Source organism: Neopelma chrysocephalum, unplaced genomic scaffold (assembly GCF_003984885.1).
Source record: "Neopelma chrysocephalum unplaced genomic scaffold, ASM398488v2 Primary Assembly neopelma1_44, whole genome shotgun sequence".
Classification (NCBI taxonomy): Eukaryota; Metazoa; Chordata; class Aves; order Passeriformes; family Pipridae; genus Neopelma; species Neopelma chrysocephalum.
This window is the reverse complement of record NW_020897703.1, coordinates 8,437,642-8,452,484: the sequence shown is the minus strand read 5'-3', so window position 1 is coordinate 8,452,484 and position 14,843 is coordinate 8,437,642. Positions and strand designations below refer to the sequence as shown.

General features: G+C 39.7%; 1 protein-coding gene across 6 annotated transcripts in view; it reads right to left on the bottom strand.

The window, feature by feature from the left end:
• Positions 1-373: 373 nt before the first annotated feature.
• INO80D (INO80 complex subunit D) overlaps positions 374-14,843 on the bottom strand; it is a 50,743-nt gene continuing 36,273 nt past the window's right edge. For 4 of the 6 annotated variants that reach the window (XM_027678356.1, XM_027678353.1, XM_027678355.1 and 1 more), the window contains 3 exons: positions 14,494-14,651; positions 12,326-13,518; positions 395-11,891 (listed from right to left, as the gene is read on the bottom strand). In XM_027678356.1, coding sequence (XP_027534157.1) covers positions 12,350-13,518; positions 14,494-14,651 — 1,327 coding nt within the window. In that variant the 3' untranslated portion in view covers positions 395-11,891; positions 12,326-12,349. Of the gene's footprint in view, positions 11,892-12,325; positions 13,519-14,493; positions 14,652-14,843 lie in introns of all 6 variants that reach the window. The other 2 variants (XM_027678358.1, XM_027678357.1) reach the window with 2 other exon arrangements.

Here is a 14,843-nt window from a genome sequence, read left to right as displayed (position 1 = left end):
GAAAATGTAACAACATACATGACAAAATTCTATTCTATACCCCTTGAATTATACTTCCTCAAACCAGAAGACAAAATGAAGAGGATCCGGTCTCCAGACCAGTGATCCAGAGCTAGAAAGCACTATAATTAGAATCAGGACAGAGACTGGAGACCCGGAGTTGATTGCAAAACTAATTAGCTAATGTTATTACAAAGTAACAGAGAATAACCAAGAGCAGAATCAGACTCTACAGCAATCTAAGCAAAGGACAGTTTAATAACTGTACTTAGGATAGATTTTAAAGGAAAAAAGAAATCACTTTATGGATTATATTTCATCCTGGGCAATATCCATACATCTTGGACTTAGCAAAATGGCTTGGAGAAGAGGGTTTCATCATAGTAAACACAGCTACTTCACAGCAAGATTTATTAATACATCCAAAAGAAAGAAAGAAAATCATTTTGTCACACTATATACAGATAATACATACAGTGTTTTATACACATATTACATCAGTTTTTACACAAGAAAAATATACATAAAAATGTAAACTTTTGTATACAAAAACCCTTAAACAAATTAAACAAGGACCAGATAACAAAAGGAGACCAATCTATCATCATTTAATTGATTTTTTTTTTTAATGGTAATACAGTACATTCATTGAGAAGTATGAGGAACATGTGAGCCAACCTTTCCTATTTAAAGGGAAAGTACAAACACAAGCTTTCCTACCCGCCCCTGGAATGCTGTCCATGAGCCTCCAGCACTAGAAACAGTAGTGCGAGTTGCCATTGCTGCCAGGGACCCCGAAGGAAGGGACCCTTCTTCTCGGGCATCTCCATGCACCACACTCTCCAAAAGCGACAGATCCGCAGCAGCCACCTGGCCTGGGCTTTTTGTGCGTATTAGCTAGACCTCCAGCTAATACCATGAGACGGGGTGCGGCAATGCAAGTTTGTATGTTCCCTTTAAGCAGTCATTAAGTGGATTAGCTTTGCTGGAGTAAGTTGCTTATTTTTCCCAATGTACGGTATGCTGAACACGTGTCAGGGATGAGAGGGAAGAAGGAAGGGGTGTAAGAGACTGCTAATCCTTGCTACCATGCAGTTACTTCAAAATCAGGTACATTTGCAAGCTACAATTCACTGGTTCAAAATACACTGCCTCACCTTTGCTTTCCCACTGCAACTTGTTTACATTTTAAACTCTAGTGACCGAACAACTGTATGAGGCTCTTTGTTACAAGGCTGTTTCTGATATCAAAGCATGATCAAGCTACTTTTAAAATGACACCAAACACAAACTTCTCGGAGACAGCCTTAAAAAGAGTGAGCGTTCCCTCTAAGCACTTCAGATTGTCCATTTGCCACCTTCTTTTATTAAATCTAGGATAAATATATTTACCCTTAACTGCAAAAAGGATATTGGTTGAGCTTTTGACATCTGTTTTGCTCCACTTGCGGATAAACCTTTTTGGGAATTGGAGGGGGAAAAAACCCAGAAAACAAACCCACAACAATAAACTCAAATTCTAAAACCTCAGGCATCAAATAAGAAGGGAATTATTTAACATGTTGGTGAAAAAACAGTTGCAGAAACTTGTTGGAAACCAACAGACGATAGATTCCAATGAAGGCTCCTCACATTAAATAAGTTAGACTGGTTACAGACATCTTCAATAAAAACATCCATCCTCCACAAAGTATGTTAAAATGTAACACAATAGTGATGCACTGGTATTTCTCCTAAAAAGGACAGAAGGACATGAAATCTCCTTAGTGATATCAGTACTACTGAATGTAGGAGGTGAACAATGATTTACAAAAGTAATGACGGAAAAAGTTGTGTAAAAGAAACCATGAATCATTAATTATAATTGGACAAAAGGGGGATGGGGCAGAATGTGACTACAGTATGCCTCAGAAACACCTGAAGAAAATACTTAAAAACTTGTGTTTCCATTTCTTTCTTAGGTCCATCTAAACGACGGTGGGAGTAAGGGCTTGTCTGCTTGCTTTTGGTTTTTTGTTTTCTCTTTTTTTTCTTTTTCTTTTTTAAACTAACAACCCTTCTAGTAAAAATTCAAAAGACAATTACAAATGGCTTTAGATAATTAAAAGTCTCCTTTTTAAAATAAAACTTTGATAACACATTTCTCCATATCTTCTATATAATGCAGCTTCAGTGAAAATAAGTCATAAGGGACATCAATTTGCAAAAAAGTGTGGAAAAAATTGCCAACCAAGGTTCATAACATATACATATGTATATGCAGGACATCTACACTCTATATACATATTTAATATACGTATGCATGAGTATATATCAGGAGATAACCAACAGGTGCATTCTCCACATACATAAACTGAAATAGCGTAATAGACGTGTGTGTATAAATATACATTATACACACCCAGTATACAGACATACCCATACACACGCCCCAACATATGTATTATAGAAATCATTGTGTGTGACTGCATGAAAGCTCAGATGGAACAGTGCACCAGTTACCTTTTCCTAACAGAAATTCAAGGAAGACAAAATTCCATGGCTGAATTGTGGCCAAGAAAAATTGTGTCATAGCCATCCTGAAAACATGGAATCCAGTACAGCTCGATGACAGAACTGGAGCAGCATTCTCCATTGAAACTGAAGCCTAAGTTACACAGCGCTTAAATGTGACTGAGCAGGTTGCTGACAGCTGCTTTCTGCTAAAAGGATATAGAAGCTCCATTTAGCCAGAAAACAGAAAATAAAACACTTAAAACCACAATTTACTTGCATAAGCAAGATCACCCAATACACAATTAGATGCAAAGTGCTAGCATGTTAATGGTCAACTCTGCACACCGTTTTAAAACCTGTTTTATAGTAAAGTGTAACAAACTGTGTTTCTCTTGATGTCTGATGACAACCCCACTGCTCAGAGCACAGGGCTGCCTTCTGCTTACTGCCTGTGTTATGGGAAACACAAACCCAACTCCCTTTTTCTTCCTGGGGCTGAAAATTGAAAAAGATAATTTTTGTTGGGTAGAGTTTTCTCATTTAGACCATTTAAATATGATGCTGGGCTAACCTTTTAATATGCTAGGGAGCTTTGCATCAGGTTCTATGAAAAGTTTGTATTCATCTGCAAATCAATCGCAGTTGTACCGAAGCACATCTGAATAGCTGGGAAATTTTGCATAAGTTCAAGCAGGTGCTCAGGGCCCAATTCAGCTGCCACTACAATCACCAAGAAAATTTCCCTAATGCATAAGCAGAGCTGGATTGGGCCATTAAAGCTGATTGCTGCTAGCAAGAGAAACTGTAGAGATGCAGGGACAAGGAGGAGCTGGAATGGAGGCAATGGAGCAGAGAAGCAGAAGAGGTTGGCATTGCAAGAGGCCTCAACAAGTCCTAATATAACACAAAGGCAGAGACGTACAAAGGAAACTGCACTGTGAGGGCTGAGGTAACACAAACCAACGGTGACCAAGATCAGATCAGTCACTGAGTCATCCAGGTCCCTCAGAAGAATTAACAAAAACTCGTCTGGCACAAGGGCTTACCTGTTACACATAAGTTACGTGGATAGTCCCTCTCTTTAGCTCACACACTGACTCATGTTACAACTAATGTACATGTGTGTGACGCAACGTATAGTCCATCTATACATCTGTATGCACGTATATATAGATTTAGACTGATTGCATTCATATGTATTTATTGTACATCATGAGGGCAAGTCCACATTCAGCCGAGTGCTACCATTGTCTCATATACAGATAATCTCTCTGTACAGGTATACACAAAAATGGGTCTATTCTTCCCCATAAAGGCATAAAGATTTATGCTCCTAATTTGCATTACCACCAAATAAGCAGAAGGAAAGGCCTCTGACAACTTCCACCTCCCTGCCCTTTTGCCTGTATGCATATGTGCCAGAAACAAATTGTGGGGAGAAGGAAAGGGGGAGGGATGTCTGGGGGGTATCAACAAATGATAGGGAGGGGGGATATAAAAAAATTGAAAAAAAATTCTAATTTCTGTGCAATATTGGAAGCTCTGTTTTTCTAAACAGGTTTTTAAAGTCACCAGGATCATCATAATTACAAGTGATACTGTATGAATAAATAACAATTAGGTTATTTTCTCCAGCCTAAATAGAACAGTATGAAGAGTAAGCCAATCTGTAGGAATGTTTCTGATTTCTAACAATTTCAAGTGAGAACTCCCATAAAGAAACCTTCCCTCTCCAATTATGAAAAAACAGGTAAGCGGCCACAGTCAAATTCAGAATTTCACAGCACAAGTGAAACTCCCTGGACTTCATGTTTTTTTTGTTCTGCAATCCCACAACAGCAATTTTGGGGCAAAATGGATATACACAAAGATCCTCATGAAAGAAAAATATCTACTTTGAAGACAAAACCCTTTTATGGAATGGAGACCACTCAACAAACAGTGCCCCTTACAACCTCATTGGAAAACACAAGTACACTGATTGACAACGTTTTCCGAGTTAGACCACAGGAGATTTGGGTATTAATTTGCAAAGATACAGCAATTCTCATGCCTCCCCATCCCACCAAATGCAAACCTTCCCATTCAGTTTCTCCCGAAAAACTCATTTCTCCCATCATTCCTCATCCCCCCTTTGTTTTATTTAAAGGCTGTCTTTGGGAGCTTGGTATTTTCATGGCATTTTAAACAGGGCTCAATGCAACTCATTTGAAAAACAGTAAAATTGACATGATATCAGAGTTAGCCTTATAACAGAAGATTATATAGTAGAGAGTTTCAGTTATTTATACAACAGTGAGGACATAACAACCCCCTACTAAATAATCACATTTCTACAATACATTCCATCACCTCTCAACTACTTTTCTCTTTACAAAACTATGACCTACATACAATATACACATTCGTATCGCACATACATCCCCCCCAATGCATATTTTTTGTGTGTATATATAATACATACATGCACACAAGCAGTCTAATTCTATTTATAAGTCACAGTGGGAATTCCTTTGTGAGGAAAGGAGGGGAAAAATTCCTGAATAAGACACTGTAGATTCCTAATGTTCCAACTTTTCAAATTCCAACTCACAGAGCTAACTGGAAATAAATACATTAAAAAAAAGAAAAGGTCTTACAAACTTGGTTCACAACTTCCAGCTACAGTAGTTGGATTTTTAAAATTTGATCTATTTACCCTGTAACTAAATTTCTAATCATAGGTACAAACCACGGATAAATTATTGCAGAATGTAACACTCAAATTTTAAAAAGAGTTATAGGAACAGTAATATAAGGGTTAAAAAGAGTTCTATACTTGTTGATACAGGATACCATTTTATTTTATTTATATATATATCTATATATAGATATAGATATCTGCAAGGTAGCAAAGAATAGCTGTACACCTTGACACGGCAAAGATCCAGTGTAAAAAGGTGCTTCACTAGTTTGTTTTTCCAAAAAAGCTTGTATATAATTTTATAGCTATTAAAAACACATATGCAACATAATTCATTACACTCAATACAGCTTTAGTATAAAACTTATAATTTATGAGGTGATGTTAATAGCATAAATTAATATACCATTTCTCTTAAAATCTACAATAAGTATTCTGAAAGCTCATTGGGGAAGGGTATCTTTAAATAAAAAGTTTAAAGCTGAGCGTGATGAAAAAGATTCTGTATGTTGAACTTGAGATGAGAGCCCCGAGAAGAGAAAGAGTCCGTAAGCCAGACATCGTTGACTATAAAACTGAACAAAGATTTCTCCTTCTTGCGCTCTCACTTAGGTGACGCTCTACCTTAAATTATTATTCACTTTTAAAACTATTTACTTTTTTCTTTTTTCTCTTTTTTTTTTTTTTTTTTTTTTTTTTTTGTTAACTGCCCTTATTTCCACAAGGAATCCCTGAGACATACCCAAAACTGTACAGTGAAGGTCATCACTGTTCAGAGAAACTGGTTCAACCCCTTCTGGTAGGATGTAGCTATTCTGCATGAGAATCAAAATGTCCATCGCTTCAGAATTAATCTATTTGCACCAGAACCAACTACACTGTTTAAGATGCAGGTTAGAGAGTCATTTCAGGGGAAATCAGTCCACTCCAAGGTAGAAGCCAATGCCATCGCAGTTAGCTACATCAGAGCAATCTGCACCAAAGTTAAAGTTTTCCAGAGGGTATCTGGGAACGTTACCTATCCCGAGTTCATCTCCGTGGGCACCAGCTGACAACGACAGAAAGCAGGTTAAACATTAGCATTACTGGACCAAGTTCAACATGCCTATGTGGTCGACACGCGGGCACTCTGGACATCTCGCTGTGTGTGTGTTTGGGGACTAGCAAGGGGAAGAGTATGAAGAATGCATTTTTCTACAGCGAGTAAGTACAGTTTTATGGTCAAAAGCCCAAGTTTCATCCTATTCACTTCCAAACCAAATTCTGTGACCTAGAGTAGACTGAAAAGGTGCCAACACTTACTTCAAGGAGACATATAAAGAAAGCCTTCTCCAACTATTGCTGTCAATGTAGAGCCACACCCACTTTCTCCTTTCATGCTTCCACTACATTAACTTATTCCATAGTAGCTAGAGAAGGACTATGTGAATGCAGAGTAAAACAGGGGAAAGCAAAGAACTCAACAATAATGGGAAGTGCCAGAACAGCAAAGGGAAAAGCTCCCAAAATAGTCACTACTGCGTTGTTGTTTTTTTTTAAAAAAGAGGCTAAAGACATGAGAGAAAATTGTTTTAAGATGCATCTTTCTAACCCCTTCTCCTCCACCAAACTTTTCTTCCCAACAACAGTGTTTTTGTCTACTTTTAAAGACAAGACCAAAACTTTACCCGATAGGAGCTAAGGTCTCTCATGACCAGACTTCCCTAAAGTCCAAGTTTAAGTTTAGTAAATATAAATATAGATTTTTTTCACCAACCCTCCTTATTTTATTTGGGCTTGTGCGTATTAAGAAAGAATAATTTAAATTTTTCTTTTTGACTTTCTACTGACACGCTTCTCAAAAGAAGAGGAACTTCTGAGAAGGCAAACTCTTGCTAAAAGTACCTGTATATTCACTGCTAGTGTGTGCACTCCCATGATCAATGTTGTATCCTCAGCATCTAGTTCATGACATATTAGTGTGGTGTGAAACATCTCCTTACTCACTAATCTGAGAAATACTTTGATCTACTGCACTGTCATTCTAGCATCCAAAATGTATGTTATGAATTGCAGTAATCTCTCCTCCCTTTCATTTTACAGTCAGATTCACTTAGAACTATGGAAGACTTACCAGTTGGCATTACTTACACTGGAGAAGTGTCTGAGAATGGGAAAATAGAAGCAAGAATGATGAAGAATGTTGAGTGAAAGGAAATAAAGGGGGTACAAGAAGTAGCCCACAAATCCCCTTTATTAAATGTTACTCAAAAGATCAGAAAGACTTTGTGATCAGAAGATGAGAAAGACCTAAAGATCTGGTCAGCACATTAGCCCAAAACTATTCCTTCAGTTGCTGTTTCTACCACCACTGGACCTTGCACAGGAGACTCCTTCACATGTAAAAATACAAAAGCAAAAATACACCAGTTCCACCAGGGAAGCTGCCCAGACAGCCACACAAACATCTCACTGCAGAAAATCACTGCAGGTAAGTTTTTTATTGTTTGTCTGCTGAAAGCACCTCCTGCCACTGCCTCTGCGCCCCGCAAGTCTTGAAAGGTCCAACTACAGGTAGCTGGATCTTCTAAAAAGGCTTCCCTCCTCTCTGCCCAAAGGCTCATACTGTTGGAGAATTCATGAGTGGATTTAGCTCAATGTAGCACAAAGACAGGGAGAAATACCCTTGGAGGCCTGCCAGTGCCTACAGGGAAATGCAGCAGCAAGGAGGCTGCAGGAGCTCAGGGAGCTGGTGTTCAGAAGCAGTGTAGGTAGCCACCAGGGCCAGCTTCTCAGGGAAGACATCTATCCAGTGTTTATTGTACACTTTTGTAGGACTCTCCTAGCAACCAGATTCAATCCCAGACTGTATTTAGATGTGATTACAGCAAAACAAAGCTTCAAACTGAATTTGGCTACTGGTATGCAGGTTCAATCCTAGGCTTTTTGTTTTGACACCTAAAGCCAGTGGCATCACACCATGCCTAACAGCTCACAACAGAATTTCCCAATAGTCATGTTCCTCTTAAAAAAAATAATTAAAAATTAAAAAGCCACTTCCCTTTAGCTTCTCTTTGCTACTAGGTACAACTCTCCTTCCAGAGAGAGTTGTTGAGAGATTTTTTCTGATTTTTGCCTAGCAGGTGATAAGATTCTCAGGGCTTTCCAATGCTTTCCAAATGAGAACTGCAAATCCCCATTTTCAGTGGGAAACCTAGCTCTTGCCATCTTTTCCATAGTACCTGAGGCAGACCTGCAACTGTGCTACCTCTCAGCATTATCAATGTGCTCAGCCATAGGGAGAAGGATGCTACTATAACAAGAATGGATCTAAGCAAGAACCTGGAGGAACTGGAAGGCAGGAGGAAACAAAATTACGCATCTTTTCCATCTTCTTGCATCACACATACATCTTCTTGTATCATCATAATTACGAGGGCAAAGAACAAATCAGTTTTGAGCTATCTAAGCACATATGGCTCCCCTCAAAGTTGGTGTGAAGTCTTCCCAGGTGAAAGGAAACGTCAAAGCGTATGGTAAAGAATGCCTTAACACCAGACCAGCATTAAGCTGTTCCAGATAAGCCTCCATGCACTGTCAAAATTCATCTTGGGTTAAGTACTTTTGTACAAAGACTAATTGAGGTGCTATTATTGCCAAAAGTGATGTTACATATTCTATTCTATGTCTAATTTTTTTTCAGTTCTTTAAAACTCTAATCTTATGTAAAGAAATTAACCTTTAGGTTCAACTAGACTTATTCCATTTGTTAACATGTAAAGGGCACAACAGGTATTAAGCATCTCAAATCAATGAACTGAAATTGCTACACTGGCTCTTTGGTGAAAGTGTGATGAGAGTGCTAATTGCTGTAAGAGCTGACACTCAAAAACCTTTGTGAGGGAGCATGGATTCTACTTGGGAACCACATAAGTAACAGCCTCAAGGACTACCTTAACCAGACGTGCAGTATTTCCCAGAGGAAGAGGTATGAAACATCTCTGACTGCACATACCCCTCAATTGGATCTCTTGCATCCAACAGTAAGACACTGATGCACTGAAGTCAACAGGCTGTGTGGGTGTAGAAGCCCACCTGGAATGATCCACCTTGTAAAGCTAAGATCAAGACCCGTAACTGCTTGTTAGGCTGTAACCATGACATTGGTGGCTTTGAAAAAATGGGAGGTGAACCAGAAAAAGGCAAGAGTGGTGGCCCATTTCAGAACACTGCGTCAAACAGGACAGAGGGATTCCTATTTCAAATGTATACAAACTGAAATTTATTTTTAAAAGTGCAGCTTTATTGCAAACTTAGTTTGCTCATTGAAAAATGTTACGCAGTCACTTTTGAAGAGTCATCAAGGGATATACAGAAATGGAAATCTAAGTGGGGAAAGAGAGCTGATATCCTAGGCTACTTTACAGAAATGCAGGTACATAAAGGCCATTGGATTTCAAATGGGAATTGTGGACCTGCATACCTTTGACAGCTTTTGAAATTCCCATCTAGATCAACACATAGATCAGGAGCTGGGTTCTGTTCTGAGTTAGATCAGTACAAACTCAAGGTGACCTTAGACGAAAAAGCTCCTTTGTAATTTATACCAATGAGACCAAGGAGAAGTTTGCACTCAGTTCCTCTCCTCCCTTTCCCCTCAGCGTTTTCTAAGAAAGGGAAATGTGATGTGGGGCAAATATACTCTGCACTAGTTTGATGGGCACAAGAACCATTTCAAAACCAAAATCCTGAAACCAATGTACAGAAATTGACACCCTCTAAAATTATGTGAATGCACAAGCAGATTAAAGAATAAACTATTTGGTATACTAGTTCTCCACTCTTTTTCAGTCATCTGAACAAATTGAAGAAGGTATATGGACACAACAAAAATCATTTGCAAATCAAACAGTTGTCTCCTCAACAAAGTATGGGTAACATAACACAAAAATAAATAAAAGCCTTATCAGATTTGCCTCATTCACAATTCCTCAATCAGCAGGACAATCACAAGCAGGATTTCATAGGCTTCAATTAAACTTTTTATGTGATTTAAAAACATTTAAATGTTACAAACATATTTAAATCACCACTTAAAAATATTCGGCTTATATTATTCAGATCTATTTTACCAAGTATGAAATAATGACTTCATAACAACAGAAGCATGAAAATAATTTTTGTTTCCTCCACCCACATACACTTGCAATTTCAGAAAAGGACATATGCATCATCCATGCTCTTTTATATTTAAAGAGGACAGATCTTTCAAGAAAAGACAGATAGTATGATTGCTACAATAGTAAGACACAAGACCTATCCCATTTAAATTCTGTTCCTTAGGAGGATGGAAGGAGAGGTTTGGGTCAGAGATTTTGGTGTGTGCCTGACTGCTAATAAAATGAATTTCTATAGCAACTCAACTTCGTTCAATGATCCTTTGCTCCAAAAATTTATTAGGCCTCCCTATTACATGTGCTTGGTTATCTCCTAATTTCCTGAAATAGACTACAATACATGTAGGTAGGACTTTTTCCTATAAGGTAGAATGAAATCCGTCTTCTACAGTAAAAGACTGAAATGAAGAATATTCTATTTTCTCTCATCTGCATCTCAGAAACAAACCAAGAGTAGAGATTTGTTATATTAAATAAGAGCTACTTTTACAGTCAAAGTCAGAGTACAGTAGCAAATTTGAGTCCTATAGAGTCACAAGCAAAGTCCTTTGTTTCCTTCTTGATAAGAAGATGCAAATAAACACCTCAGAATTTCTACTGTTGTTATGTCTTGGTTTAAAAAAAGTAAAATTAAAAAATAAAATTAATTTTAAAAAATTCTAAAACCTAGCTGACTCCTTTCTTTAGGAACTGAAATTACTACCAAAGAGTCTGAATACTGTCTTCAGCAGGTGATCAGTACAAACAAAACCATCCTGCAGACAGAAGGAATTCTTACCTATTTTGCTTTAGTGATTTCTCTTTTGGTTAGCCATGACTGCTGATAGGTACCTGCTAGTTCCTTACATACATTCAGCTTCCCAAACAGAGGATCAAATCCTACACATGTCAAAAAAACTATATGGCTCTCAGGGGATTAAAAACTATCCAAGGAAGTCTCACTAGCTAGACATATTTTGAGAAATGCATCCATTTGAAACTTGCAAAGGGTCTGACCTAGACTTGTGTGGACAGGCAGAATACCAACCAAATTCTTCTGGTTTCAGCTGGGAAATACCTGTTAGCCTGTCAGGCAAAAAGTTCTGGACAAAGACACACTTGAAAAGGCAAATCATCAATGCTACAAGGCCACAGTAATTCAGCAAGGAAGGGAACTTCTGCACAGGAATCTTCAGGAATCCATGGTCTATTTCAATCCTGTTTCTTTTTTTTTCCCTGGGCTAACTTCATATCAGCCTTCAAACTGATGGGCAACCAGTCAACTGATCCCTTTGCTACTCAATGAATTACAAATCATGATAATAAAAAAACCCCAAAATCAGCATGCAATAAGAACAGTGGCCAGTTCTGGAAGGGGACAACTCCCACTTCTTCACCAAAAGAAGAAAAGGAATTCTGCTCCCTGCACCCCAAACATACACACACACACAGAGAAGGTCAAGAGACTATTTTAAGAAACTGCCAAACTCATCCTTGAACCATGATCTTGATTTAGGACTTCAGCGCACCATTTTCAAATCAATGTGTGCAGCCAAGTTTTCCATGCCAGATGCTACCTTTGGAAAAAAAGTAAATTAAAAATAAAATAAATAAAACAAGAGACTTCTGCCCACTGGAAAACTTTCTACCAGATGCTAATGGGATAGCAAGCACTGATCTGAACCCTAGGGAACAGTAAAATGCATCAATGATCTGAGGTATCTTCCCATTTCTAGGTCTTACTGCTAAGATCAATTACATCCAGTAACTGTGCTGTATCCTTAAGGAATTATTGGGGAACGGTGAACCTGCCTGCAATAAATGAGCACCAGTGCATAACAAGCACATGTGAACGCTACAGCAAGGTTCACAGAGGGCTAACCCTGGTCAGTATTGAAGCAGGGGTTTTCTTCTCAACCCCCTCTTAAAAAACAGGGAAGGAAGAGAGGACAGAAAAAAAATAAAGAAAAAGGAAAAAAGAAGAGATAGAAAATACAGGTCCCCCATCTACCTGCATGGAGCCAGGCAGACAAGCTCAGTTGGAGGTGGTGAAGGGCGCGGATGCATTATTGGTACTGGTAGCGGTGGCACCGGTCACTGCGAAGCCCGTGGGAGGAGCTATGGAGCTGTGGCTGGGCTGCAGGTCCTTGGGAATGCCACTGTGGGAGCTCAGCTGGTGCCCAAAGGCTGCGCTGAACTGAGGGAGCTGTTGTTTAGGGGAGGTGGAGCCCATGAGTTCAGCAGAGGCAGGACCCATGCCACTAAAACTGGTCTGCGGTAACCCCGGAAGCACACTGGAGCTGTTGGGGGTCACAGTGGCGAAGGCAGGCTGTGTGGTCTCTGAGTGCGAGGTGGTAGGTGGTGTGGACAGGGAGGTGGACAGGAGGTGTCCATCTGCACCAAGAAGGTTGCTAAACGGAGAAGGGTCCCCAAGATTGACAGGAAGATTTCCCCAGTGAGTTCTGGGGTTGACCACCCCGCTAAGTGGCACATCCAGCTGAGTTGGGAGCAAGTGCTGTGCCATCATGGGCATCTCTGCTGAGAAGGTAGCTGCCAAATTATCACCAGAGAAGGATGTGGTGTGAGGGGATGTGATATGGTCACTGTAGGGAGACGGCACATGCTCACTATCATAATGGCTTCCATGGGGTGAGGAGTGTGAATGGTCACTGCTGTATTGCTGTCGTGAGGTGATCAGGTCATCTGCCTTGCTCAGCAGCTGGGCAGGGTGGGGCCTCTGGGAGGCATGGCTGCCATCATGAAGTCCATGAAACTGTCCCGGGAAGGCTCTCTCCCCAAGGCCACTCTGGCTTATCAGAGTGGCAGAAGTAAGGCCAACGTTGGCTGGGGCTGAGAACTGCCCCTGGATCTGCCCTGCCAGGGGCGTAGGTGGGTTGGACAAGGTAGCAGAACGGAGCAAGTTCTCATCCAGCTCCAGACCGGAGAAATTATCATGTACTATACGCCCATTCAATAGCTCCCCCAGATCCGTGTTAACCTCTCGACTCAAGGACTGCATTCCTGGAGCTCCAGCACCTGTAGAGAACACCCCTATCGCTCTATCTGACAGCTCCTGAACTGGCACACCATCTGTCTGTGTAAGTACTCCAATGGTACTCAGGCACTCAAGAGAAGTTACAGCCTGTAGGGCCCGTTCCAGTTCTTCAGCCTCTTCTGTAGTTGGAAGGAGATCTCCATTTTTACCTGTAGAAACAGGGACACCAGGAGTTAGCACTCACCTCTCAGGTGAGCCTGGCACTGGCACTCTAAGGATGCAGATGTATAGACAGTGCAGTACAGAGCTGCAGTGTACGATAACCTTCCAGCATGGCTTGCAGTACACAGAAAATATCATTCATCAGTCTTCACTAGGTAAACAAGGTAAGAAAACCAAGAAATTACACCTTCCTCTTCAGTGGAACTCCCCCTCTCCACTGTCCTTTTCCACATCCTACAATGGGAGATGCCTCTTAAACTTATTTAAGCATTTTTACTTTAGGTCCAGTAAGATTTTCTTCAATGCTGCAATAACACAAACAGTCCACAAACCCCCTTCTACTTACCAATATTACAGTCTGGACCTAAAATTTACACAGACAGTATAATCTAGGTTAATTTCAATTCAAACACAGTCTGATGTCATGTTATATCAGAAAATGACCAAAGAAATCACGTACCCAACTCCAGGCTGTTCTAATTTCTGTGTTATATGTGATAGGTACTGAGCTTTAGAATGCAGAAATTCAGGCACAGTTCTGATCAAGAACTAGTTTCAGAAACATATTTAAACATTTTATTCTGACTCTCTTCTCTTTTTATCAAAGGCCAATATTGACTGTGATTCCAGCCCCACTCAATGGCAGAAAGATGCCATTACTGTGAATACTCTTGATTACACTGTAACACTGACAGGCAGTAAAAATGTAAAATGAATTATTAAAATACTAAACTAATTAGGATTTTCAAAGCAGTAATTATATGAGCAAGCAGAGAACTATACACAGCCTTCTTAAAGTCTGCTTTACTTCAGAGCTCACAAACAATAGATCAAATGCACACTTCCTTCTCTAGAATTTATAATTCTGTAAGAAAGCAAGCAACTCTCCAAAATGCAGTTTAGAAACACTCACTTCTTTAATTCACTGACTGTGTTCATGCTAGCATAAAATAAAATGGTACCTTCAAAGAAATCAAAATCTTGCAAGTCATCAGGCAGCCGTGGCAGGACATCAGAGAAGTCCTCCTGATTCAATTCCAAGTCATGTGGAATGTCTGTGATTTCGTTGGCGATATCATCAGGCAGCTCATCAGCACTCAGCTCTGGTGTGGAGGGGCTCCTGAACAGAAAGTAACATTAGTCCTTGCTGTTCAACTCTGGTTCCTCCAAAAGACAACTATGAATGCATATCCATCTAGAATGGATGTTTCCCCACATTTTTTTACCCTATCATCTTGGAAAAGATGCATTTAGGAAGTTTCTTTAGGAAGCTTAGCCTACTCACTAAATATATAAGATGTGACATCAGGGT